General features: G+C 50.9%; 2 protein-coding genes and 1 long non-coding RNA gene across 6 annotated transcripts; 1 reads left to right on the top strand and 2 right to left on the bottom strand.

Annotated features, from left to right (window-relative positions):
• Positions 1 to 263: 263 nt before the first annotated feature.
• Positions 264 to 3,066, bottom strand: INO80B (INO80 complex subunit B). Of its 2 annotated transcripts, none has more exons than XM_060027749.1 (5): positions 2,942 to 3,066; positions 2,518 to 2,710; positions 2,182 to 2,300; positions 1,842 to 1,957; positions 264 to 885 (listed from the first exon to the last, which is right to left on the bottom strand). In XM_060027749.1, exons 1-5 carry the CDS (start codon positions 3,048 to 3,050, stop codon positions 355 to 357), a joined length of 1,068 nt encoding a protein of 355 aa, XP_059883732.1. In that variant the 5' UTR covers positions 3,051 to 3,066; the 3' UTR covers positions 264 to 354. The 2 variants fall into 2 exon arrangements, with proteins under 2 accessions (XP_059883732.1, XP_059883731.1); XM_060027748.1 differs by having other exon boundaries at positions 1,842 to 2,011.
• A 5,970-nt stretch (positions 3,067 to 9,036) lies between these two features.
• LOC132435312 (uncharacterized) lies at positions 9,037 to 12,912 on the bottom strand. The gene is made up of 3 exons (XR_009521515.1): positions 12,646 to 12,912; positions 11,552 to 11,654; positions 9,037 to 9,087 (listed from the first exon to the last, which is right to left on the bottom strand). It is a non-coding gene; the product is annotated as an uncharacterized lncRNA (long non-coding RNA).
• On the top strand, positions 12,125 to 26,882 carry RTKN (rhotekin). Of its 3 annotated transcripts, none has more exons than XM_060027485.1 (12): positions 12,125 to 12,454; positions 20,291 to 20,490; positions 22,261 to 22,322; positions 22,420 to 22,473; positions 22,571 to 22,688; positions 22,905 to 23,114; positions 23,811 to 23,905; positions 24,010 to 24,116; positions 24,340 to 24,468; positions 25,171 to 25,339; positions 25,510 to 25,614; positions 26,192 to 26,882. In XM_060027485.1, the coding sequence occupies exons 1-12, from the start codon at positions 12,344 to 12,346 to the stop codon at positions 26,524 to 26,526; spliced, it is 1,695 nt and encodes a 564-aa protein (XP_059883468.1). In that variant the 5' UTR covers positions 12,125 to 12,343; the 3' UTR covers positions 26,527 to 26,882. The 3 variants fall into 3 exon arrangements, with proteins under 3 accessions (XP_059883468.1, XP_059883470.1, XP_059883469.1); XM_060027487.1 differs by lacking the exon at positions 12,125 to 12,454 and adding an exon at positions 13,351 to 13,641; XM_060027486.1 differs by lacking the exon at positions 12,125 to 12,454 and adding an exon at positions 13,805 to 14,601.
• Positions 26,883 to 26,884: the final 2 nt, after the last annotated feature.

Raw genomic sequence — 26,884 nt, forward strand, 5'->3', positions numbered from 1 at the left:
GCGTTATCAACCAATGAACGGCCGTCCAGAACAGCAAAGTTCCCGCTGATTGGCTTGAGTCCTATTTTCCAGATGACGCCAAACGCTTAACCACGCCAGGAAGAGGCAGGGTCACAAATGTCGGCTGGAGTCTGGGCGGGGGCTGGCTACTGTTCTTGGGCCTGGTGGACGTTTCCCAGGCCTCGACGCAAGCTCCGGTGGGGGCAAGATGTGTGTACGCGGAATTGGCCTACCCATACCCCATTACCCCAGTTCTGTACAAGTCAAGGCACTGGATGAAATTTAATAGGGTGGGGAAGACACTGAAAACCGGGGACAGAGGAGAAGGCACAGAGTCCAGATTGGGTGAGGGCCTTAAGAAGCCAGAAGTGGGGATCCGGGGCCCTCAGGCCCACCCAGCCGCATCTGCAGGTTGATGCGGTAGCACTGAAGGCTGCAGAGTGCCTGGCCTGTGCGGGAGCAGGCATAGCGGCGCGGATGTGGACAGCCGGGGACAGAGCACCGAGGCGCAGGGGCAGATGGGGACGGCCGCTGAGACACCGGCGCGGGGGCGGGGACGCCAGGTGGGAAGGAAAGGGTGGAACCTTGTGCCCCGCTGCTGTAGCGCACCATGGGGGCCGGGGCCGCGGCCCGCCCTCCACGCCTCTCGCCCCGCGCGGCCCCTCGGCCTCCCCGCCCACTGGGCGCCACAGTCTTGGTGAGGCGCTCAATAGTCTGGTTCTTGTGCTCCTCCGCCCGCCGAGCCGCCTGCAGCCGCCTCTTCCGTGCCCGCTCCTCACGCTTCAACAGCATCTCCTCGGTGAGAGCGGGGGCTGGGCACCCCCCGGCCACAGGTAGTGACAGAATCGGGGAAGGCTGACTTCGAGCCTTCTGCAGCAGAGCTCGCTAGGGAGAGACGGAAGAGATGTCAAAACAGAGAAGTGACGTCTGCCTGAACGGGGGAAGGGGAAGATGGGACATGGAAAGCAGGGTCTTGAGGAGAACAGGCCTTGAGAGAAGGGGTGAAATGAGCACCCTCTCCAGGAGCCCTTAATACTGCCTCCTCTCAGGTCTCCAGACTTCCAGCTTTAGATCCTTGACTCTCAAGGGGAAAAGTATTAGTAATGTTACCTTCCTGCCTTGTGTACCAAAACTCTGTACCAGCTCTCTGGAGACTTTTTTGTTGTTGTTTTAAATCTTTTAATATCAATGGATAGCATCAATTGGATAACTGCTCAAGCCAAAAACTAACAGTTATCCTTGATTCCTCTCCTTCCCCCAACAAGTGTCTGTTTCCTAAATATATCCAGAATCCATCTGATTTTCTCCATCTCTACCATTCCACCTTGGTTCAAGCCACCACCATCTCTTACCTACTTCAACAGCTTCCTACTTGGTCTTGCTTCTATCCCTTAACACCACTAAGAAACCAAAGAAATCTACTGAAATATAAATCAAATACATTACTTCTCTGTAAACAACCCTTTTGTGGTAGTCACACTTATTCTTCTCCTTGACCATGATTAGGCATGTTCCGCTCTCAGGGTCTTTGCCCCTGCTGGTCTCTCTGCCGGGTAAGCTCCTCTGGTATTGTAAATGTTATCTCTTTAGAGAGGTCTTTCCAGACTACCCTATCTAATGTTGTTTCTTTTCTACTTCTTTCTATTTCATCACCCTATTTTTGTTATAAACCTTACAGTTTTTCGAAATTATTTACTGCACAAGAATACCAGCTCCATAAGAACGGAAACCTTGTCTGTCTTTTCTCCACTGCTGATATCCCTGCTGCCTAGCAAAGTTCTTGGGACATGGAAAGTTCTCAATATAAATTTGGCAAGCAAATAAAGAATGAACTAACTTACCTGTCGAGCAGTGAGCAGCCGTTCATTGATCTCCTTCTTGAGATCTCCATTGTCATCCAGCTCCCCCTTCTCCAAGGCATCCAGCCACCTTTGTTCTTCCTCTTCCTCCTGACCCCCTAAGGCCCCGGACAAGTCCCGCAGTGGGGAGGGGGACAGATTACTGTCTTCATCTGGAAAGGAAAGTTGGAGAGCTAAAAGTGGAATTGTTCAGAGGGGGAACCCTAATTTGGCCAAGTTAATACTGGGGCATGCAAAATTCTCACCTTCCTCAGAACGAACCCTCTTCCCTTAACCAGGTATAATGAGAAACCCAGTTTCCCCACCTCCAGACCCTTCTCACCCAGCCAGGCACGGTACTGCTCAAGGGGGACTCCTTCCACAGGTTCCTCTTCATTGTCCACAACCATAAGGGGAGAGGGTGAGCGAGGACCCTCAGGGATCACAGTGAAGGTAGGAACACTGCGGAGAAGCAACCACTCTGTAAGCTGAGCAATTGTCTCCTCCTGCTCAGTACATCCAGCCTTCCCTACACCCTCTTGGGTTCTTGCTGCTTTAACCTGGGCCCTGAAATCACAGCGTCCATTCTCTGTCTTCTGAAAAGCGCAGCCAGCTTCTGCTTCTATCTCTACCTGCTCCTGAAGTCCCCCAAGTAAAACCTCGGCTCTCTTGGCCTCACCTTTTGGTGCCCAGGACCTGCCCGCCCAACTTGATTTTGAGTTTGAGCTGGGGCTTGGCAGGAGACGGCTGCGTGGGCCCAGCCTCCTCTTCCTGGTAGTGTTTCTTCTTGTGTTTCTTCTTGTGCTTCTTGTGCTTTTTCTTGTGCACTCCGTGGCCGTGGGCACTCGCCAAACTCAACTCCAGGGCTTCCCCTGCAGAAGGAGAGTCTGTCAACGGTGTACATCAGGAGCAGGTCAGGGAAATCCCAGAAGAACCCAATACCCCTGAGGGGTCCTACTCTTCCCGCGGTATTCGCTGTTACCATAACAACAGCCCCGCCTTTCTCCTTCCCACCTGTGGCGAAGTACCCAAGAAGCTCGGAGGAGCAAGAAAGGGACTCCTTTTCTGCGAAGGCCTAAGTTGCTTTATCGATCCGCGCTTACCCGGCTCAGGGGCCTCCATAGCCCCAGAGGTGCTCCCGCGCCGCCACAGCTTACTCATGGGGTCCTGCAAGGAAAAGAGGCTGAAAATAGTCGGAACACAAGCAGACATACCTTTTCCGCCCCACGGAACAACTTATCCCAGCAAATAGCCGGGCACTTCCGGTGCGTAGCAACCATGCTTGTGCGGGGCAAGCTTTGCGGTTTAAAAAAAAATCCTCCGGGAGAAACAACGCCCCTTCCAACAAGGGTTCCGGGCTCTTTGAGACCGGGAGCGGTCAGAGGGCCACGGCTTTCTGCTGGCTCCGCATCCACGCAATCGAGGTCAGAACTCAGCGCGGGCAATTCAATTATTATTACACTCAAGCGTGATGAACGTATATTGCAGACCAAATTCGGGGCTAGGCTATGAGAATACAAAGATGAATATGAACACTTCTCTCTGCCTTTGAGGAGCTTACAATTTGGTGGAGTACGTAAGAAACTGTATTGCCGGCAAAATGGCAGAAGGGCTTACTTAACAGCACAAGTGCCCTACCAGCAGGGCAAATGACATTTAAGCCTAAATTCTATATCATTAGAGAAATGGATAAATGAATTATGGTGCATCTATCCAATCTGGAACACAAAAGCTAAGAGCTGATAAGTAATTGATAAGATTGACATGGAATTTATATCCAAGTTGGTAGTAGCATTGGAAACAATCTAAGTGTGCCTCTAAAGAAAAACCAAAATAATTTGGTACAGGGATTTGATACATCCATACAGTGGGAAGCTATGCTGCCATTAAAAGAAATGAGGCCCCAGAAGGCTACCCAAGAAACTGGTGACAGCAATTCCAATGGATAGTTGGGAGAACGAGGGTGAAGGGAGACTTATTCTTCATAATATACCCTTTTGTGCCTATTGTACTTTGTCTAAAACATGTATGTTTTACCTAATTTAAAAAAAAGGAACAGGGCTTCCCTGGTGGCGCAGTGGTTGAGTCCGCCTGCCGATGCAGGGGACACGGGTTCGTGCCCCGGTCCGGGAAGATCCCACATGCCGCGGAGCGGCTTGGCCCGTGAGCCATGGCCGCTGAGCCTGAGCGTCCGGAGCCTGGGCTCCACAACGGGAGAGGCCACAACAGTGAGAGGCCCGCGTACCGCAAAAAAAAAAAAAAAAAAAAAAAAAAAAAAGGAACAAGGTAGATCTGTATGTGCTGACATATGAAATAGGAAAGGCAAGTTTCAAGATGAGGTGATCCCATTTATTTTTTAATTTTTTAAAATTAATTAATTGGTTTATTTTTGGCTACACTGGGTCTTCGTCGCTGCCCAAGGGCTTTCCCTAGTTGCGGAGCGTGGACTCTAGGCACGCGGGCTTCAGTAGTTGTGGCATGCAGGCTCAGTAATTGTGGCGCCCCGGCTTAGTTGCTCTGCAGCACGTGGGATCTTCTGGGACCAGGAGTCAGACTTGTGACCCCTGCATTGGCAGGCGGATTCTTAACCACTGCGCCACCAAGGAAGTCCTGCGGTGATCCCATTTAAAAAGGCATAATATGCTACTACATTCACAGAGAAAACATTAAGGAATGTATACTACACCATTAACGGTGATTATCTTTGGAAGCTGGGGTTGGGGAAATTTCACTATCTAGATCTGTAGTGAATTTCCTTTCCTTTCCTTTCCTTTCCTTTCCTTTCCTTTCCTTTCTCTCTCTAAATTCTATAAATTTCCTCCTCTCTCTCTCTCTCTCTCTCTCTCTCTCTCTCTCTCTCTCTTCACTTAAAAATATTGCTTAGGGCTTCCCTGGTGGTGCAGTGGTTGAGAGTCCGCCTGCCGATGCAGGGGACACGGGTTCGTGCCCCAGTCTGGGAAGATCCCACATGCCGCGGAGCGGCTGGGCCCGTGAGCCATGGCCGCTGAGCCTGCGCGTCCGGAGCCTGTGCTCTGCAGCAGGAGAGGCCACAGCAGTGAGAGGCCTGCGTGCCGCAAAAAAATATATATATATATTGCTTAGTATTTTTTGTAATGAATTTTCTTACAGCCTATATATCACATTTATAATTAGAAAAAAGCACTGTATATAATATATATGAGATACATGTCTGAACAAGGTAGCAATAGTGAACATAGTAAGGGAAGAACTGATTCAAGAGACATTTCATTGATGAAATTTAAAGGAACTGATGAACAATTATATATGAGAATTCAGGAAGAAGTCAATGTAGTATAGTGATTAAGATTAAGAGAATGAACTTTGGAGTCGGAGAAGCCTATTATCAAATTACAGTTTACTGGCTATGTAACCTTGGGTTCACAGTTATTTAAGCTCTCTGAACCTCATATTCCAGCTCTGCAAAATAGAATGAAGTAGTGTCTCCTGCGTAGGATTCTTTCAAGGAATAAAGCAAATCAAGAATGCAAAGTACCTAGGGTAGTATCTGGCACATAGTAGATGTTCAAAAAGCAAACAGCAGCAATAATAAATGACTTCTAGGGACTTCTTTGGTAGTCCAGCAGGTAAGACTCTGCCCTCCCAATGCAAGGGGCCCAGGTTCGATCCCTGGTCAGGGAACCAGATCCCACATGCAGCAACTAGGAGTTCACATGCCGCAACTAAGGCCCAGCGCAGCCAAATAAATAAGTAAATATTAAAAAAAAAAAAAAAAAAGAGTCCGCATGGCACAACTAAGAAGTCCACATGCCACAACTAAGACCCAGCTCAGCTAAAATAAATAAATAAATAAATAAATAAAAATTTTAAAATGACTTGTATATTTCTAGCCCAAGTATTAGAGAGAACATAGTGTTTTGTTTTTTAAAAATAAATTTATTTATTTATTTTTGGATGCGTTGGTTCTTCGTTGCTGCTCACGGGCTTTCTCTAGTTGCGGCGAGCGGGGGTCACTCTTTGTTGTGGTGCGCGGGCTTCTCATTGTGGTGGCTTCTCTTGTTGCGGAGCATGGGCTCTAGGTACGCGGGCTTCAGTAGTTGTGGCACACAGGCTCAGTAGTTGTGGCTCGTGCACCATGGCATGGAGGATCTTCCCGGACCAGGGCTCAAACCCGTGTCCCCTGCATTGGCAGGTGGATTCTTAACCACTGCGCCACCAGGGAAGTCCCCATAGTGTTTTAAATAAAGATTAGAACATAGGAAGAGAAGCAAGTAAGAAGAAAATCATTTAGTGTTATCCAAGGTGAATTTAAAGTGCATGTGGGAAATCAAAACTACAATGAGGTATCACCTCACACCTGTCAGAAAGGCCATCATCAAAAAATCTACAAACAGTAAATGCTGGAAGGGGTGTGGAGAAAAGGGAACCCTCTTTCACAATTAGTGGCAATGTAAATTGGTACAGCCACTAAGGAGAACAATATGGAGGTTCCTTAAAAAACTAAAAATAGAGCTACGGTATGATCCAACAATCCTACTCCTGGGCATATATCTGGAGAAAACCAGAATTCGAAAGGATGCATGCACCCTGATACTCATTGCAGCACTATTTACAATAGCCAGGATATGAGAGCAACCTAAATGTCCATCGACAGAGGAATGGATAAAGAAGATGTGGTACATATATACAATGGAATATTACTCAGCCATAAAAAGGAACGAAACAATGCCGTTTGCAGAGACGTGGATGGACACAGAGATTATCACACAGAGTGAAGTAAGTCAGAAAGAGAAAAACAAATATCGTATAACATTGCTTATATGTGGAATCTAGAAAAAATAATACAGATGGACTTTTTTGCAAAGCAGAAATAGAGTCACAGATATAGAGAATAAACTTATGGTTACCAAGGGGGAAAGGAGGGGTGGGATAAATTGGGAGATTGGGATTGACATGTATACACTACTATGTGTAAAATAGATGAATAATGAGAACCTACTGTATAGCACAGGGAACTCTATTCAGTGCTCTGTGGTGACCTAAATGGGAAGAAAATCTAAAAAAGAGTGGAGAGATATATATATATACGTATAACAGATTCACTTTGCTGCACAGCAGCAACTAACCTAACACTGTAAAGCAACTATACTGTAATAAAAGTTAACAAAAATAAAATAAAATAAAGTGCATGTGGGAATGCCCAGATGGAGATGGAATACTGAAGGAGAAGCCAATGCAGAAGGTGTGATTTGGGGCATCGTCATCAGCATAAAAGTGGAGGTCTCCTTCAAGGGATGGCAATAGATGAGACATTCCAGAATGATCAAGCAGATGAAGAGGAAAGGACCAGGAACAAACCCAAGTGGACACCAGTCCTGAACAGGCAGGCAGAGGGGCAGGCAGGGTTGGGAAGAGATCAAAAGAGGCAATAAAGGTACCCAAGGGCAGAGATTATCAGCAGACAAAGGCTATGATGAACCGTGTACAGTTCTGCGAAGGCTAGGTTGAGCTCCAAGCAGAGTATGCATTCTAGCAGGGAGTGAAGGCAATAGTTCTGTATCACTAGGAGTTGAAGTGAGGGATCACCTGCAGTTAGTATTTGTCAAACGTGTTAGAGTTTATAACCTGCTTTCATATCCCTTCCCTCCCTTGATCCCCATGGCAGCTCCATGTGGGAGATACTGTTGTTCCCTCATGAGGAAACTGAGGCTTAGAGAGGTTAAATGATTTGGCCAGAGCCACACAGTTAGGGAGTGGCAGAGCCAGCATCAAACAGAGACTTCCTGACACTAGACCCAGTGGTGTTTCCTCAACATCCTGATGCCCAGCAGGGAGGAAGCGGTGACAGTAAGTAAGTAGCCATGGGCTTCATTATTTTGTTTTGTTTTTAGTTTTGCTTTGTTTAGTGTCAGAGAGGTTTGAGCAGGTTTGTAGGCTGAAAGGAAGAATTTTGTCCTTCTGAAAAAGTTCTTAGCATTTTTTTTTTTTTTTTTTTCTTTTTGTGGTACGCGGGCCTCTCACTGTTATGGCCTCTCCCGTTGCGGAGCACAGGCTCCGGACGCGCAGGCTCCGCGGCATGTGGGATCTTCCCGGACCGGGGCACGAACCCGTGTCCCCTGCATCGGCAGGTGGACTCTCAACCACTGCGCCACTTCCAAAGGGAAGCCCTTAGCTTATTTTTTAAATATAATTTTTGAGGAAATAATTTCAAACTTACAGAAAAGTTGCAAGAAGAGTACATAGAACTCTCTTAGCTCCTTAAATCAGATTCTACAATTATTAACATTTACTATTTCCTCCCCTTCCTCTCCATTATCGTTATTCCTATTCTGATCATTCTGAGAGCAAGTTGCAGACATGATGCCACTTCACCCCTAAATAGTTCACTGTGTATTTCCTCAAAAACAAGTACACGGGCTTCGGTGGTGGCGCAGTGGTTGAGAGTCCACCTGCCGATGCAGGGGACGCGGGTTCGTGCCCCGGTCCGGGAAGATCCCACATGCCGCGGAGCGGCTGGGCCCGTGAGCCATGGCCGCTGAGCCTGCGCGTCCGGAGCCTGTGCTCCGCAACGGGAGAGGCCACAACAGTGAGAGGCCCGTGTACCGCAAAAAATAAATAAATAAATAAAATAATAATTGCCAAGTGGTATTCTACTCCCGTTATTCCATCTACATGTGTTAGTTGGCATTCTATGGTGAAGTGGAGCTTTCTTTTCTCCTTACATTCAGTTTCATATGTATTTATTTGTGTCGGTATAGATTCCTGTTTCATTCAATGAGTTGTAATCTATTATTTATTTTGATGCTTAAATTTGTCCCAGATTTGGTCAGTGGGCATTTCTTTAAGATGACTTCTGTGTCCTTCTGACACATCTCCATCATTCCTTTAGCACCTTTTTATTTCCCAACACTACAAAATGTTTCGGGTTCATCTTGTATTCTCCCTGGATAAGGGGTGGGAACCCTTGGGAGGCCAAGCATTAGGGGCATATGGCTGAGGTTATGCTGAGGCCACACCAAAGTCTCACCACAGGAACCTGCTGATGAGGATTTCCCTGCTAGCAGAGCCATCCACTCCTCATGAATTCTCCCTGGGTCTTGTTTTCACTCTTTCAAGATTCAAAGTCCAGTTGGTAGCATTCCAGTTGGTTGGCTTAGGCCAACTGCCTACCCCTGGGCTGTGAAGAAGTGGGAGGGAGGATGAATGTCCTTCTCCAGCTGCCAGAAAGAGGGTAGAGCCTCAGCCTACCAGAGTTGTCCACAGTAGGGGTCTGTGTAGAAATAGAAAGATAATTTGAATACTGGGTGGCTAATAAGCCCTTCCCAAATATCTACTTCATAGCTGGGGAGATGGAGATACAGATGTAAGAAAAGGAAAAATTGGGAAATATTATGCAGTGAACAAGTGGTATGTGGCTAAATATTTAATGAAATCTCCCCAGGGGAAAAAAAATAGCCCTGGTTTACAGTGTTCGCCTACTTCTGTTGTGTAAAACTCCCACCATGGCCAATTTCATTACTGAGCACAGAGTTGGCAAGACATGTAGTAGCACACCGTGACATAGCATTTCAACCATACGGACACTATAGATGTAAACAACCTCAAGGGATAATGGGAAAATGCAGTAAAATAATTAGGAAGTGATGAATTTTGAGTTTTATCACCTTTGCTTTAATATAATTTATTTAGTTGTGAGTTTTTATGATTCAATTATTAATTAAAGCTGTGTTTAACAGCTGGAATGCACAATTCCAGAAAATTCCAAAATTGTCTCTCACGAGCCAGTATAAGGCCTCAGCATGCCATGGCACCAGGCTGTGTCTCAGTGTTTTTCTCTGATGGTGGGGAAAGTGTGCTTTTGTTCATTTATTCCTTACTTTGTATTATTTTTTAAGTGGTAGAATAAGGATTGTTTTAAAAAACTGTGTGTTTTCAAATAAGAATTTAATTAAAAAATAATAACTCCACAGAAACTTTGGCCCTTGTTTCTCTACCATTGGTTGAGAACAGTGTAAGCTGGCTTCCCAAACTCCAGTCACAACCTCCTCCAAATGATTCACACAAATGGATGCCAGACTATGATCTCTAAAATATAACTTTGGCTGCGTCACTCCTTTCCCAAAATCTTCAGTCACATCGAGTGCAAATTCTCTGGCAAGATTTGAGCTCTACTTCTTTTCCAAATGCCTTCCATTCCTCCAGCTCTTGTCAGGGATTTTTAAACACTTCCTTAGGTCCCATGTCCCACAGGTGTGTGTGTGTGTGTGTGTGTGTGTGTGTGTGTGTGTGTGTGTGTGTGTGTGTGTCTGCGTGCAGCTGAGGGCCTCTGGAGAGGACAAGTTGTGGGGCTCCAGCCGCTGCTTCTATCACAGCAGCTCTGATTATATTTCACATGTTCCAGGTGAGATTTCATTTGGAGAAAAAAGCATTCTGCTGCTAAAAGCCAAACATTTGAAATGAACAATTTTAGTCCAACAATATGGCTCATCCCAGTTAAGCACTCTCAAATCTGTATGCTTTCTTTAGGCATCTCATTTGTTCACTTACTTCAAGTGATGGTTTATTGAGTACTTCCTATGTGCCAGGCACTGAGCATAAAGCAGTGGACAAGACAGACTCTCCCTCCCTGGGGGAGCTTACAGTTTAGAGGAGTGACAATAGATAGTTGAAGAAACTCAGAAGCAATGCCCTCACTCCTCTTTGAGGTTTATCTCAGAGGCCACAGATTTATAAAATCTTTTGATCTTCCTTTCCTACGACAGAAGAACTCCCTTCTCCATGTACACTTTTGTATGTCAAGGATGTTTGTTGTTTTTCCTGTCCAGCATCCATTCCCTCACCTTCTGGTCGTAGTACCTGGAACAGTCTTTCAGAAACCATATCTCCCTCCCCCATCTCTCTCCCAGCTCACTGGGTTCCATTTGGTTTCCAGGAGTGGGAAGTGACCTAGGCCTGGCCAACTGGCAAATAGAATCCTCCTCAGCCACAGTGATTGGTTCAGGTCTGGCCACCCCTCTGCCTACAGTGATTGGTTTGAGATGGATAAATCATCCCAAATGGCCCATAGTGAATCCCAGACATGTGTAGGAGCTTCAGGAAACAGATGTTCCCTTTTCTGCTGAATTTAAGTCTGAAAATATTATAGACCCAGAATTTTTGGCAACAATCTTGCTATGCTGTGGAGAGTGAAGCTAACATGGAGGAAAGCAGAGCCAGATGAAGGAGAGGGATGGAATCCTTGTGATGCTGAATGCCTGGGTCAAGCCACAACTAAAGCCTGACCCCTGGATATTATTGTTCCTTAAGCCATATATTTCTCCTTTTGCCAAAGTAATTTTAAGTCAGGTTTTCTAAAAGAATGTTGAGTAATTTGTCATAGCAGAGCAGTTCTAACCTGGGCTCTCTAAAGCTATAAGCTGGTATTTCTCCGGCTCTGGCTGTGAAGGAGCCCCACTCTCTCTCGAGTTCTCCCCAGTAAGTTCATAAGTCCCCAGAAAACTCCTCACGTGTGGTCAGCAAGCTAATCCTCTGCCATTTCCTTCTGTCCCAGGAGGCTGGGGGTGGCCCCTTTTTCTGCAGAAGCTGTGAATCCTAATCCTGTCTCAGCGACCCAGCAAAACAGCTGAGAGCCCATATGAGGTCATAGATATCCTCACCCTCTTAAGGCACTTAAAGTCTGGGTCCAGGGAGCTGAGGTCACTGGTGCCCCATCCAAGGGCACAAAGGTGCTTTACCTGGTCGTTTTTCTTCATAGCTGCACTTACGGGGTGCTTGTCTTGCGCCAGGAACTATGCTGGGCATTTTACACTCATTCTCATATGTAATCCTCATAGCGACCTGAGGAGTGGAGGTAATTAGTGTATCCCCATTGCACAAGTAAGAAAACTGAAGCCAAGGATCCACGGTTAGTAAGTAACAGAACAGGGCTACCAGACACGTGAACTGCGGCCACTAGGGACGGAGGGGAGCTTTAGTGGGTAGGGGGACGAAGAAAGGACATTTGGGACTGTAGGAAGTTGAAACAGTCGCCTCGGAAGCTGCTTAGAGGTGAGATTGTGCGCCATCCCAAGGCCGGGCTGTGTGCCTCTCGGCGATCCCTGGGCCCCGGGATTTTCCGCGCGCAGGGAGTCTGGCTAGCCGAGTGGGGGCGGCAGGGGGCGGGGCTTCTCTGGGTTCGCCCCATGCCCAGGTGAGGCGCTGGCTACCCGGGCAGGAAGGGACGACGCCCCGCCTCAGTGCTCGCGAGGTGTAGGGTGCCCCGGCTGTCGGGTCAGGCTTGCTTGGGGACCGGGACTGGCCCGGCGGGCAGGGCCTTTGGCGGGGGCGGGGGTTTGGAGTGGAGGGAGAGCGTGCCGCGCCCTGCCCGGCCCAGGTGTCGTCTCCGGGGGCGGAGTTTGGGAACCGGGCCGTGGGAGATTCCCGGCCGGACTAGCTGGCGGTAGGCGAGGGACAGAAACCTACGAGACAAGGCAGGGCCGGGCGGCGCGGGGAGTGCAGAGGGCAGGCAAAGGCGGGGGACCGCCAGCATGTTCTCCCGAAACCACCGGAGCCGGGTCACCGTAGCCAGGGGCTCTGCCCTGGAGATGGAGTTCAAACGCGGCCGCTTCCGACTCAGCCTCTTCTGCGACCCACCGGAGGTGAGAGACCCGCGTCCCTGCCTTCCCCTCCCCGGGCTCCCGCAGCCCGGGCCGCCTGGGCCTCCCGCCCCGCCCGCGCGCGCCGAGGGGCGGAGACGCCGCGGGTCTGGTACAAACTAGTAGTTGTTGACTTAAAAAGTCAGGCGCGGACCGTCTGCACGTTAATCGGACCGTGCCACCCCAGACATTACCTGGCCCAGTTGGGATGATTTGCCTCCGCCTGGAAAAACCTCGGGTTGGCTTCAATTTAAGGGGCCCTAGGCTCGATTCCCCAAATGTGCCTTACCCCGGTCCTTCACGGCATCCCGGAGCAAAGGGCGGTGTGCAACCAGGCGGGCTCTAACAGATTCCTGGCCTGGGCGCCCGCTCCTTCCCTGGGCTCCAGCCGCAACCCACAACCTGTCTCAACCGTCTGGGACAGCCTCCATCATCAATCCTGACTTCTCCGCCGGTCTGCCCCCTTCGCTGAAACCCTCCCCAGCTGCTCCTCTGTGGCTGGGAGAATCGGGAGTGAGGGGGTTCCTTATTAAAGATTTGGGATTACTTCCCGCACTCAAACTTTCAGCCTCCTTTCCTGGGGCCTAAGAGGAGTCCAGCCTCTACAGTTGCCTCCTCGGCCCACCACTCTACACGTTGCTCAGGTCTGAGCCTTACCTGTAACTCCCTAAAGAGGCTCAGGAGGGTCTGAAAGATGTGGGGCTGAGCTAGGACTGACAGGGCGAGGAGCTACAGCAGAGGCTATCCCCAAGGTCAGCTCTCCTTTCCTGCTTGGCCTGGAAAGGGTTAAGTGAGAGGGCCTTCCTCACCCCTCCCTGCCGGGATTCCAGGCCTGGCTTCTGCACTTTACCCTACAGCCTGCCCAGAACTGCACTTTACCCTACAGCCTGCCCAGAACAAAGGTTCTTTCACACCGGTGTCCCAGTGTCCCGGGCCTTCGTTGACTTTGAAGCTAGTGGGCCTCGGGGAGAGGACCTCTGTCGGGTCCAGCATAAGCAACGCCGCCTGGGGCCAGTGTGGGGGAGTGAGGGGCAGGCCCAGGGACCCGGAGGAGGGGCCTGTGAGCTGGGGCCGCCCCCGGGATAAGCCCAGCCTTTTGGGGGCCGTAGCGGAGGAGCCGGGGATAAGCCCGGCCTTTTGGGGGCCGTAGCGGAGGAGCCGGGGCGGAGCCGCTGGGACCCGGCGGAGCGGTATGTGACTCCGTGGGCCTGGGGTGGAGGGGGGTGGCAAAGCTGCAGCTGGCTGGGAATCGGGGCTGGTTTCCTGTCTGGAAGGGAAGGGGCCCGCAGAGGGGAGCGGGGGCAGCAGCAGCTAGGCACACCCCTGCCTTTCTCCCTCCGTCTCCTCCCTTCTGCTGGAAAAGCGAGGTAATTGTGAACCCAGGGTGGGGCGGGCTGGATGGGGGCCCCAAGTTGGAAGAGGTGGCCCTGGGGGTTGAGCCGCATTTACCCCTCTGTCCCACTCCCTGGGCTCACTCAATAAGGTCCTCACCGTTATCCTTCTTCTTCCTCAAACTAAGCCAGAACCCCTTTCAGAAAGCAACCTCCTGACAAACCCCACGACTCTGTAGAACCTGCATGAAGTGTCCCCTCCCTGCCCCCTTCCAGTTGTGCCTGCCCCTCACACCCTACCGCACACAGATTCTCTGTCCACCAGGCCAGGGATGTGGGCGGGGGCTGGGGAGGGGCCAGAGTCGGAATGAAAGAGCCTTTTTCTTCCACAGCTGGGAGAACAGCTGCCACCAAAGCAAGACTGGACACTCTGTGCCCAGAGTCCCCTCTGCAGCTGGCCTCCTCTCCGGGGACCCTGCTCATCCTCACCTCGCTTTCCTTTCCCTCCATGCCTGGCTCCCATCAGGGCCCTGGAACAGCGGTAGGCAAGGACAGTTTGTCACAGCAGCCAGAGGGGTCTAACGGGAGTGCAAGAGGGACAGGGGCTGCCTCTGCCCTCTGTCCAAGAACTGCCCACCTCTTTCAAGACCAGGGGAGCAGCGGGAGGAATTGTGGGGCAGCGTGGTGCTTGCTCGCCCCACCCTTCTGAGGGGTCAACAAGGGAAGGGGCACCTGGGGGGCACAGAGATGCAGGACAGATTGCACATCCTGGAGGACCTGAATATGCTCTACATCCGGCAGATGGCGCTCAGCCTGGAGGTAACGCCCCCACCCCTGGAGTGCACCTCCTCCACAGCATCCCAGCCCATCTCTGCTCTGCCCTTTCCTGCTGGGGCTGAGCAGGGAGAGCAGAGTCTGCTCCAAGTGGGGAGAGGGATAGGCGGTTCTGTAAGCCCTTCGTTGGGTGCTCCGTGTGGACCCAGGTTCAGTTCTGCCAATTAGAGTACTGTGTTGGCAACAGGGTCTTCACACCTATTTCTGGAAGCTCTGTGGTTTGGTGTGGATGTGTGTTCTGGGGCTGAGGGCTCCTTTTAGGTATGGGAAGAAGAGGGGAGTTCAATGTGAGAGGTTTGCAGGAAGGAGATGGTCTTACCAGAGAAGGGGAAGAGGACTCTAGGGCAGGATTCTGTGGCCCTGAAGATGGCAGGGAGCTGTTTATTCTTTTTTTTAAATAGATTTATTTTATTTTTTTAAAATTAGTTAGCTAATTAATTAATTTTTGGCTGCATTGGGTCTTTGTTGCTGCTCACTGGCTTTCTCTAGTTGCGGCGAGCGGGGGGTTACTCATCATTGCAGTGCACAGGCTTTTCTCATTGCTGTGGCTTCTCTTGTTGCGGAGCGTGGGCTCTAGGCACGCAGGCTTCAGTAGCTGTGGCACGCAGGCTCCAGAGCGCAGGCTCAGTAGTTGTGGCATACGGGCTTAGTTGCTCTGCGGCATGTGGGATCTTCCCAGACCAGGGGTTGAACCCGTGTCCCCTGCATTGGCAGGCAGATTCTTAACTACTGTGCCAACTGGGAAGTCCTTTTTTTTTTTTTTTTTTTTTAGTTTTTGGCCGCACCCCACAGCATGTGCGATCTTAGTTCCCTGACCAGGGATCGAACCCACACCTCCTGCATTGGAAGGCAGAGTCTTAACCACTGGACTGCCGGGGATGTCCCTCATTTATTTATTCTTAATCACATTTATTGAACACCTACGATATGTCAGCTTCTTTCTAGATCTTGGGATACCTCAGTGAACAAAACAGGAAAGGTCCATTCTACTGGGGGAACAGACAAGAAGCATGCAAACTAATAATCTCACATAGTGAAATTATGATGAAAACGGGGGGGTGTAATAAAAATCGGGTAGAGGGGGCAGCATTAGATGTAGGAGTCAGGGAAGGCCTCTGTGAGCTCTTTGAGCTGTGACCAGAAGGATATGAAGATATGTAAAGATGGGAGGAAGGGCTTTCCAGACAGAGGGCATAGTAAGGGCAAAAGGCTCTTAAATGAGGATGATGGTGATATGTTTGTGGAAGAAGGAGAGCCAGTGGGGCTGGAACATAATAGCTGGGGTCGAGCTGATGGGTGCGAGCCAGATTATGCAGGGCTTTGTAGTCCGTGACAAGGCATTTAGATTTTACTCTAAGTGTGATGTTGGCTCATGGAAGGGTTTTAAGCAGGGGGCAACTTATCTAATGTTTTAAAATGATGGCTGTTGTGTTTGAAAGGAATAGGCTAGGCAGGGGTGGGGGGTGGGAGGGAGAAGGGTTGGCCAGACGAATAGCAGAAGACCACCAGCTAGGAGGTCGTTATAGCCTTAGGGGAGTGAACCTGGTGGTATGGATTAAACGCTCTTGGTGGAGATAGGGAGAAGGGGGTGGATTTCAGATGATGGTGGTAGATCTGACAGGGCTTGCTGACGTACTGGACATGTGGGTGCGGCCAAGAGAGGGCTCCAGGATGACTCTCTGGTGTGTGGCTAAGCAACTGGGCGATGTGGTCATTTACTGAGATGGGGAAGAGAGAGGAAGCTGAGGAAGTGACTGCCTGAACCAGGCAGGGTGTTGCTGCTAAGGGAGGTCAGAGGCAGGACAGTAGAGAGTCCAGCTCAGAAGGGGAATTTATTGCACATGTGTTTGTACCCTCAACCGGGTCCCCACTCCCTAGATCATGATAGACATTACGAGTCAATCATGGCAGTCTTCACCAACAAATCCACGCATGGCCTCACAATCTTTCTCAGCTCAACCTTGGCATAAATTATGCAGGTTGTGTCCTTCATAAGGGCACTGCATAGTGGCAGGAGTCCTGGTCTGGTTTCAGGTGGTGTGAGGAGGGGACACCTTTATCTAATTTGTTTGCCTGGAGAGGATCATCTTTTTCTAAAATGGAGAAAGGTGCCCAAGGATCCCATTGGGACTCTGACACTACATATTGTCCTCTGTTGGCATATGAAATAAAACCTATTTGCCATCCCTTGTCCTCTGCACTGTCCATGTTACTAGCTACATGTGGTTATTAACTTTAAAATTTAGTTAATTAAAATGAAATAAAATAAAAAATTTAGTTCCTTAATTACTCTAGCCACATTTCATGTGCTAGATGGCTGCTGAACATTTCCGTCATTGCAGAAGATCTTATTGGCCATGGCTGGTCTAGGTATTTAAATGTTCGAATTCTGCATGCCTCCCCCTCCATGTAATTTTTCTTCATAGGAGCTCTGCCCAAGTTCTGGGGAAGAGGAGGGGGCTTAGATTTCACTTTGATCATCTCTCATTCAGTCTTGGGTTGGTTGAGGGTGCTGTGTTCTTTCTCCAGGAAGCTCAGCAGTTCCCCAACCCCCATCCCATTGATGTTTCAGGGATTAGCAAGAGAGGTAGTCGTGGAAGTGTAAATTCAAGAAGACTTTCTGGAGGAGGCAACTTAAGCTGCAATTAAAGGGAAGGTGGGAGTGCTGGGCCCAGGTAGGGGTTAGACTTTCCCATTTAATCCTCAAACAGTAGGAGGTGGAATTACCACGCTCTCCCACCCCCAGTTTACAAACAGAGGCTCCAGAGGTTAAGTTCTCATGGCTAGTCAAGTTCCTAAGCCAGGATTTGAACTTAGCCCTGGTGGAGATTCTAAAGGGAACATAAGGTGATGAGAAGCAGAGAGGGAAGTCAGAGATAGAAGGGAGTGGGAGGAACTGGAAAGGATGTCCAGAGAGGGCCTAATGTGTGCTGGGGCTTCTGCCCATGACTCATCCTCCTTCAGCCCCTTGGGCCCTGAGCGGAGTCCAGCTTAGGGCTCTTTCCCAGGGGAGTCTGGTGAAAGTACTGCCGGCTTGGGAAGAGAGGGTGTGTGGGTGGGAAGGGGGGCGACATGGAGCTATACCTGAGGTACGGAGATGGGGGTGAAGCTCCGGGATCCAGAGCCTGCGTCAGGATTCCCGAGGTGCTCTGCCTAAAGGGTGGGAGATTTCTATGGCACTGTCCACCGAGGGCCGTGGGAGAATGGATTCGGACCCGAGTGCATGGGGGGAGAGTGGTAGCCAGGGTGTCTGCACCCCCAGTCCGACTCATCCAGGCTGGATACAGCGACTTCCCTGCAGCCCCAGTTATTCCGATGTATACACTATCTCCCTCCCGTATGCACCCGGGCCAGGAGTCATCCTGGAGGGCAACTGCAACCCGGAGGGGCCCCCTGGCCTCCGGCAGCTCCGGAGCCTGGAGCCCTTTCTAGAGTGAGGCCGGTGCTCCCGGAGGTACCGTTCCTCCGCGACTAGGTCTGTGTGGTTAGCACCACCTGGAGCCTAACCGGGCCAATCGCACAGAGGGACTGAGGGACCGCCTGCGTCCCGGAGCCCCTCGGCCGCTCTCGCGGCAGTTGGTAGATGATGTCATCGGCTCTCTCTGCGGGCGGGGCGGCTCCCCGGACCAGGGACAATGCCCGCGTTGCGCCGCACGTGCAATGGACAGGGCTAGGGAAGAATTCGTGAGTGCTAGGGCCGGGACCAAAAGGCTAGTCAGGAGGTGGCCTGCGGACGCTGCTCGGCCCCACCCCCCTCACCTGTTTGGGGGTGTTTGTGGTAGAAGCTAGATGCAGAATGGGATAGGGGTTGGCAAGCAGCAAACCGTAGCAGAGGTGGGACCCTGGTGCAGGCAGTCATGGTGGGGGTAGGGGCAGCTGTGTAGTCTGAGAGGGCTTCCTGGTGGAGGCGGCGTAGGTACCCGGTTGGCCTATTTCTGAAGGGTCAGGAAGGGAAATGTGGATAGTGAGGGTGATGAGATGAGGTGAGACGTGATGAAAGTCTGGCCCAGCTCAAGTAGGGAAGGAAGAATCAGCAGGGAGGCTGGACAAGGCAATTCCCGGAAGCAGGAATTTAGGGTGTTGAGGTCTTGGAGACTTGAAGGCTGGAGTCATCAGGAAAGAAGCAAGGGCACATAGTGTGGAAAAGAGCTGGTGTGAGGGGGAAGACAGGTTTTGGTTTTGTGCAGTCACACTCATCCTCCTCTTCCAACCCTGTGACTCCACTTGGCTTGCCTTCTGATTTGTACACTGTAATAGGGTTAGTCTTCCACCTCTTCTCTGAAGCCTTCCCCATCACCTCAGCCAGAAACAAATAGGGTCTGTTTCCCGTGAGTGTGTGTGTGCCATGACGTGGCACTTACGGAGCAGCCATTAACGTCTGCATCTCTCACCTCCCAGCTGGATCTCAAATATGGAGCTTCGGACAGCACAGGGATGCTCCAGTGTTATTGGGTGAATGCTACTGGGCTGAAGTAGCATCGTTAAAATAAGCACCCCGCCCCATGCATACCATATGCTGTGCATTGGGCATTGTGCTAAGTGCCTACTCACTCCTGACTTGCTTTACCTGTTTTCCCATCCCCATTCCTTGCCTCTGTCCTTACCTCCCAGACTCAGAGGGCCAGCAGATGGCAGGTGCCCAAATTTGGGGTGTGTACTGCATTCTCTGCAGCATGGATGAACACTGTAGGCGGTGTTCTCCACTGACCCCTTCTCCACTGACCCCTTGCCAACTAAATGTCCTCTCTCATCACTTGAGTCTTTGGGGTAAGCCAGGATGGCCTTTACTATCTGTGGCCATTCCCTTTAGGTGGTAGTTCTCAGCCTGGGCTGCACCTCAGAGTCACTTGGGGAATTTTCCAAAAAATGCACATGCCCCACTCGTAGAGATTCTTATTCTGCTACTCTGAGGTGGGGTCTCGTGATTTATTATTTTTTTTAACTCAGAAGATTTAATTTTTTAAAAGGTAACACAATTTCCAATAGTACAGTAGTAAAGGAGCATATATATAAAGTATCATAAATTGATTTTCCATTCCTGGCTCCCAGCCCCACAGCCACTACTATTTTATGCATGTCTATCGATATGTATATGCATATATATATATATATATATATATATATATATCGTGTACAAATGGTAGCATGCTGTTTTTTCTTTTCTCACTTCATATACTTTGAAGATCGCTTCATTTTTGCACATGTCTATCTTACTCTTTAATGTCTGCAATAGTCCATATTTCATGGTATAGATGTGCTATAACTTATTTAACCAATGCCCTATTGAAGGACTTTTAATTTTGGTGTTTTAAAATGATGCTGCAATGAATATGGCTCTGCCCACAAGTGTAACTATATCTGTAGGATAAACTCCTAGATGTTGGATAGCTGGATCAAAGGATATGTGAATTTGTAGGTTTTACAGATTTTTCCAAATTGCGCTCAAAAGAGGCTGAAAAAAATTTATACTCCTAGAGGGAGTATAAATTTTAACAAAGTCTCTCTGGTTATTTGTGGGCTGCTGAGGTTGAGACTCAACCCTTGACCTTTAGTTGCCTGAAACATAAGTTTCTTGTCAGTTTCTCGTGGACCACAGTCCACCTGGGAATGAAGGGTGCTTCAACCTGTCCCCCAATTGACATTTCCTTCTCATCCTTATCCCCACTCCGGCTAGGACACAGAGTTGCAAAGAAAGCTAGACCATGAGATCCGGATGAGGGAAGGGACCTGCAAGCTGCTGGCGGCCTGCTCCCAGCGAGAGCAGACTCTGGAAGCCACCAAGAGCCTGCTAGTGTGCAACAGCCGCATCCTCAGCTACATGGGCGAGCTGCAGCGGCGCAAGGAGGCGCAGGTGCTGAGGAAGACAGGCCGGCGGTGAGCAGGGGGGAAGCGAGGCTTTATGGGAGTAGTGGCGCAGTGTGTGTGTTTATGGAGTATGGAGTATGGAGCACCCTGAAGATGACTTCCTGGTGAAGACTTACCAGGGTCCTAGAAGACACCTTGGTGTTTTACCACCACAGTGTGCTGCCCAGAGGTGCACTAGTGAGTTGCAAGACACTGGCTCAGGAAAGCCAGTGTATCTGGTGAAAGGCTGGCAGTCTGAGGAGTAGTCATGCAAAAGTGCTAATTTGCTAAGCCCTGCCTGTGATCTGATGAGTCTGGCTGGCTGGCTTCTGGAAAGCTAATTTTCTCATAGCTGGTTCACCAAATGGCCAATTTGCTAAATGACCAATTTACTGTAACTGACCATAGTTCATTGTACCTGGGGTTTGCCTCATTAGAGTCAGGGATTGGGAAAAGAAATAATAAAAAAAAAAAAATTTGAGGGAAAGCCTACCCACTCACATAAATTAGATTGTGCACTAAAAGGACTCCACTCTTGGATGTGAAACACAACCTACACTGGCATTAGACTGCTGATCTGACAAATCTGTAGTGAAATGGTTGAGGCGATGCTCTGGTAAAACTAAAATGTGGGAAAAAGTATTTGGCAAATTGATCGTTCTGAGAACTGACCATTTTTGGTGAACTGGTCATTTGGAAAACTGGCTTCTGGCAAAGTAACCTGCTTGATCCCACAAGGCTGAGTGGGGAGAAGGTCCAGGCCCCTCACCGACATAGTGTCATCCCAGCTCATCCATGAAGGCTGACACAAGGAGAGGTTGCCAGGAGGCCTCCAGAGTGCACCCATGAAGACACCAGGGGAAGGCTGCTCCATAAAGTTAAACGAAGAGCAAGCAGGCATGGGGACACCTTCTACTGTGAGTTTGCTGTCTCTTAAGAGGCGGCCATTGACAGGCTCTGCCCTGCCCAAGTCCCCACACAGCCCATACAGCGTGATCTGAGGTGCACCCCAAGTCCCTGGCAGCTAAACACATTGCCATCAATGCCACATCATTTAGTTTAAGGCTAAGTCACTAATTTCATTATAATGAATTATAAATTAGTATGGATAAGCTGGCCATCACCTTAGGAGAGGGACACAAGCTCGGTGAGTCCTAATGATGGGCGGGGAGGGGAGGAAGGCCGATGTCCCCCCTGCGGGGGGGGACTGGGGAACTTGGGGCACTGGGAAGGTTCGGCCCATCTAGCCAGAAGGGTAGAGGAGAAATCAAAGCTGAGGGGGAGGATGGAGAGAGATTTGCAGTAAATGGAACACAAATGTTCCCTACTTGGGTTCCTGATTTTCTGACTGATCCAGTACCCTCCTTTATTGAAGTGATGAGATGGTGGAGAAAAGCAGCCTCCTTTGTTGTTAAAAACAAAGCCTGCAAACTCCTCCAAGCCTGGGGGTTAATGGAGAAGAGTCCTTAAAAGGGAGTCTCTCTCTGTGGGCACCTGTGTCCTCAAGCCCCACTTCTCCCTGGCAGGAGTCTGGGGAGGTGGTCAGGAAGGGTGCTTGTGCGGAGGGTGGCCTGAGCTTGTACTGTGTGTGTGAGCTAAGAGCCTCTAACATTCCCAAGCCCAGCAACCTCCTGGGTTCAACTGACAACTCTCCCTAACAGTCCTTCAGCCCTGCCATGTCAGCCTGGCTGGGACCTGGCAGCTGGGTCCTGGGCCAGGGGTGTCCTAGAGCCCTTGGGAACCAGAGCCAGGGGGAATAGTGTCAAGAGGCCAGGCTAGGACGTTGTGATTTGCCCACAGGCCTTCTGACAGTGGGCCGCCCGCTGAGCGCTCCCCCTGCCGTGGCCAGGTCTGCATTTCTGGTAAGAAGCACAACTACCCCAGCTGTTGGCATTCTTTGCCCAATGATAAGATCTCCTGCCCCATCTCAACATCTATTCCTATCCGTCTGCCCCTTAGATCTCCGGATTCCACTCATGTGGAAGGACACAGAATATTTCAAGAACAAAGGCGGTGAGTTCCACACACGTGGGACAAATTTAAGGGAGTGACCCTGAGATTGGAGGTCCCTGTGGGGCACATCTTTACCAGTTTTGCTTTCTGTCCCCAGACCTGCACCGTTGGGCTGTGTTCTTGCTGCTGCAGATAGGGGAACACATTCAGGACACGGAGATGATCCTGGTGGACAGGACCCTCACAGACATCTCCTTTCAGAACAACGTGCTCTTGTGAGTATGAGTACCTCATTCCTATGGCTCCCACCTTTCTCTACTCTGCTCAAATCCTTGGATGAGGTAGCCACAGGGGAGGGGAGGGAGAGGAGAGGGAGGAAGGGAGATGGGCCTTCCCTGTGGAGCTGTCCTGTACTTGCATGACATCCATCCTCCACCACAGCACTTCCCCAGACCATCCTCCTGTCCTCTCTTCCTCCCATATTCCTATAGTGCCGAGGCAGGGCCAGACTTTGAACTGCGGCTGGAGCTGTATGGGGCCTGTGTGGAAGAGGAGGGGGCCCTGGCTGGAGCCCCCAAGAGGCTTGCCACCAAACTCAGCAGCTCGCTGGGCCGCTCCTCGGGGAGGCGTGTGCGGGCATCTCTGGAGACAGCTGGGGGCTCAGGGAGCAGTCCCATCTTGCTCCCCACCCCGGCTGTTGGGTAAGGCCCTGTATTCCCCCACTGCCCTCAGCTGGCCACAGGTGACCTCTGAGCTGTGTTGAGCATGCAGAACTTATTTTGCACTGCTGCCAGGACATGCAGACAGATATGAATAAGCAGTGGTCACATAGCTGGGAGGCACTCTGGCTTGTACCTCAGGGCTTGTACCCCAAGCCAACTGAGAAGAGCAGTAGGAATGCAGGAAGAGCTAGGCTCTGGGGTCATCACTTTTTGGCAGCAGCAAATACATCTTATGTGGATAGAACAGAGTGCCCCTGGTTGAAGCAGGGTAGCCTGGGTCCTGTGGTGTTGCCTCCAGGAACCCGGAGGCACCTAGTGGAACCACTGGGTCTCTGAGCAGCAGTTTGAAAACCTTCCAGGTAATGAAGAGAATGCTTATTTTGGAGACAGATATAGATTCAAATTCCAACTCTAAGCTATATTTATGGGCAGATATCTTAACCTCTTTAAGCCTCAAGCTGCCTCAGGGCTGTTGTGGGAACACAGTGGGATAACATATTTAAAGCACAGGCCCCGGCACTTAGCAGGAGCGCAGTAAATGTTCCAACCCCTGTGGGGGAGGCAAGCTAGTTTTCTGTGGGGCAGCCTGAACAATGGGGCAGACCTGCTCAGCTTACAGCTCCTGCCATCCAACATGCCCCTCATTAGGCTCCTGCCCACTTCTCTGTCCTGTAGTGGTCCTCGTTACCACCTCTTGGCTCATACCACACTCACCCTGGCAGCAGTGCAAGATGGGTTCCGCACACATGACCTGACCCTCGCCAGTCATGGTGAGTATGTGTGTATGTGGGGGATGCTGGATGGTGAGAAGAGGGGCCGTTGGATGGTCCCCTTCACATTCCCCACCCTCACCCTGCGCTTCCTCCTACCCCAGAGGAGAACCCCGCCTGGCTGCCCCTTTATGGTAGCGTGTGTTGCCGTCTGGTGGCTCAGCCTTTCTGCATGACTCAGCCTACTGCAAGTGGTACCCTCAAGGTGCAGGTGAGGGGCCCTGAGGAGTGGAAGGGAACAGGGAGAAGGCAGAGGAAAGCCAGATGACCCACGAATCAAAGAACTATTGAAAAAGCAAGATCTGGGTGGAGGAAGGAGGGGCATGGCAAGACGAGAGGAGGGTGGGCAGAAAGGAGCAGTTTCTCTGTGGGGGGCTGGGAAGAAGGGTGTTGGGGGTGTGATTCCCCTAGGAAACCTTGAGTCATTTATGCAGCAAACTGGGGAGCTGCAGGACTGGGTGCGAGTGCATGGAGTCTTGAAAGGCACAAACCTCTTCTGTTACCGGCAACCTGAAGACACAGACACTGGGGAGGAGCCGCTGTTTACTATTGCGATCAACAAGGTGATGAATCCCTGGTGGTGAAGCCACCCAGGTGGCAGGGTTCGGGAGCCTCTCCATCAGGCCCCAGGAGGGTGGGCACAGACCTCAAAGGGATCAAAGCTAGCCTCCTGTTCCAAACAGCACCACACCCAGCTTCAGGGCCAGGGTTGTTGGGACCATATTCTCCCCAACCAGCATCACTGGAAAATGATCGTCCCTTCTACTCACCAACCTTAGACCCTGCCAAGTCTCAGAGAGGGTTCTATAGCCAGTTTAGGACTTTTCATCCTCCTTCCATCTTTCCCCTTAGGTTCAATCCGCATCTCCCTCACCGTTTCCTGGTTTTCTCTCCCAACCCAAGTCCAAGGACCCTCTTTGTTTCCTAGCCCTTTTGCTAGCATTCCTGCCGACTTATGAAAGTACTGAGGGACCTCAGGCCTCGGCATTCCTGTTCCTGCCTGCCTCCTTGCCTTCCCTGCCTCGCTCAACCCCTCCTTCCCTGTCTCCGTCTGCTCCTCTTTTCCTAAGGACGACCTGTCTCGTCCCCTTCCTTTCCTGCTATTTCTTTCCACTCTGGTCAGTAGGAGGCAAATGAGAGGGCTTCTTGAAGGCCCCACAAGCTCCTCCTTCTAAGGCAGGGATGACCAAGCCTGCCTGATGTCACTGCTGACTTCTGTGACCAAGGTGAAGGTGGTGGAAGCAGATCCTGTCTTTCTCCTGCAGGAGACTCGAGTCCGGGCAGGGGAGCTGGACCAGGCAGCGGGCCGGCCCTTCACCCTGAGCATCAGTAACCAGTATGCGGAGGATGAGGTGACACACACCCTTCAGGCAGAGAGTCGGGGAGCCCTGCAGAGCTGGATGGAAGCTCTGTGGCAGCTTTTCTTTGACATGAGTAAGAGGGGGGGGGGGCTGGATTGAACCTTCAGGAGGGACTGTGGATCGTTACTTTTACCAGAGGCCTCTGTTTCAAGAATGTGTGGAAAGGAATGTAGCAGGGGAGAGGGTAGCCTGGCCCTCTCACAGTCCTCCCCCTACCCACCCCAATCAATGCCCTCCCTGCAGGCCAGTGGAAGCAGTGCTGCGATGAAATAATGAAAATTGAAACCCCTGCTCCTCGGAAACCACCCCAAGTACTGGCCAAGCAGGGGTCCTTGTACCATGAGATGGGTGAGTGAAAGTGCACTCTGGGATCCTGATGGGAATTTGGGTCGGGGGCTTCAAGGGAACCCAGATAATGGAGACAGAGAGAAAGCACACTTCGGGCTAAGGCAGAGCTCTGGGGACCCAAGTCCCACCCAGCATTCCTTTCCCTTCTCCAACTCTTCTTAAAACCACCTCCACCGAAGTTCACAACAAAAACCCACAGAACCAGATGCATTTCATGGATTTTTTTCCCGTAATTTCTTCTTTTCTGTCTCCCTTTCTGCATGTGGATTCCTGTCTCCTCCTCTGACCCTTCACTTGCCTGGCACTGCTTTCATTTTCCTCCTCTTTCTTGGCTTCTTCACCTACTTCTGCCCACCCTCCTCTCCCTGTCTACCCTGTCACCCCATATCCCAGTCTTATCAGAACCTGTGACTCCAGGGGGCCCAAGTGAGGGGCTGCTCCTGCAGGATAATGCAATCTCAGCTGAGATCCAGGCTTGGCTTTCCTCCTACAGTGACAGGTGATGCTCAGGGCTGAGTAGGTCTGGGGCCTAAGCTCTGACTAGCCCCCTCCCCTCAATCCCTTCCCGGTGCCACAGCTATTGAGCCGCTGGATGACATCGCAGCGGTGACAGACATCCTGGCCCAGCGGGAGGGCACGAGGCTGGAGACGCCCCCACCCTGGCTAGCAGTGTTTACAGACCAGCCTGCCCTGTCTGGCCCCTGCTCGCCTGCTTCAGTGGCCCCAACCCCAGCCCAGACCCATTCCCTGCCCTGGGGGAGACCCCGAACGTTATCCCTGGATGCTGTCCCCCCAGACCACTCCCCTGGGGCTTCTCACTCGGTTGCCCCTCTACCCCCGAAGCGGTCCCCACAGTCCAGAGGCCTCTGCAGCAAAGGCCCACCCGACACTTGGCTCCAGTCCCCAGTGTGAGATGGTGCACTGGCAACAGGATCTGGTCAGAAGAGGAGATGAGCTGTGTGCAGTTGGGCTCTGGATTCGGCGCTCTTTGTAGCAGCTTGGCCAGCTTGGCCTCCCCTTCCTCTGCTGGACTGGGGATAGGCTGGGGAGGGGGAGCAGAAGCCCCTTTTAAGCTGTGGTTGCCATGGTGCTGAGGGACTCATTCCCAGGGCTGGCTGGGACCCCCTAAGCCCTTCCTGGGAGAAAACTGGAACCAACCCTGCCCTACCTCCCTGCACTAACCAGCTTTGAGGATGGCACTGAAGAGCCCTGGGAGGGAACGCACCTCCCTTGTGACTCCCACATTGACCATTAAAGTTATTTAACATCA

This window comes from Delphinus delphis, chromosome 12, assembly GCF_949987515.2.
Source record: "Delphinus delphis chromosome 12, mDelDel1.2, whole genome shotgun sequence".
Lineage (NCBI taxonomy): Eukaryota > Metazoa > Chordata > Mammalia > Artiodactyla > Delphinidae > Delphinus > Delphinus delphis.

Bases quoted from the DNA above. Each gene is read 5' to 3' on its own strand.
- INO80B (XM_060027748.1), bottom strand. From the start codon at position 3,050: ATGTCTGCTTGTGTTCCGACTATTTTCAGCCTCTTTTCCTTGCAGGAC. The intron at 2,711-2,941 runs GTAAGCGCGGAT...CTCCTTCTGCAG, and splicing joins TATGGAGGCCCCTGAGCCGG to GGGAAGCCCTGGAGTTGAGT. The intron at 2,301-2,517 runs GTGAGGCCAAGA...GCTTCTCCGCAG, and splicing joins CAGGTCCTGGGCACCAAAAG to TGTTCCTACCTTCACTGTGA.
- RTKN (XM_060027485.1), top strand. From the start codon at position 12,344: ATGTTCTCCCGAAACCACCGGAGCCGGGTCACCGTAGCCAGGGGCTCT. The intron at 12,455-20,290 runs GTGAGAGACCCG...CACTCCGGCTAG, and splicing joins TCTTCTGCGACCCACCGGAG to GACACAGAGTTGCAAAGAAA. The intron at 24,117-24,339 runs GTGAGGGGCCCT...TCATTTATGCAG, and splicing joins GTGGTACCCTCAAGGTGCAG to CAAACTGGGGAGCTGCAGGA.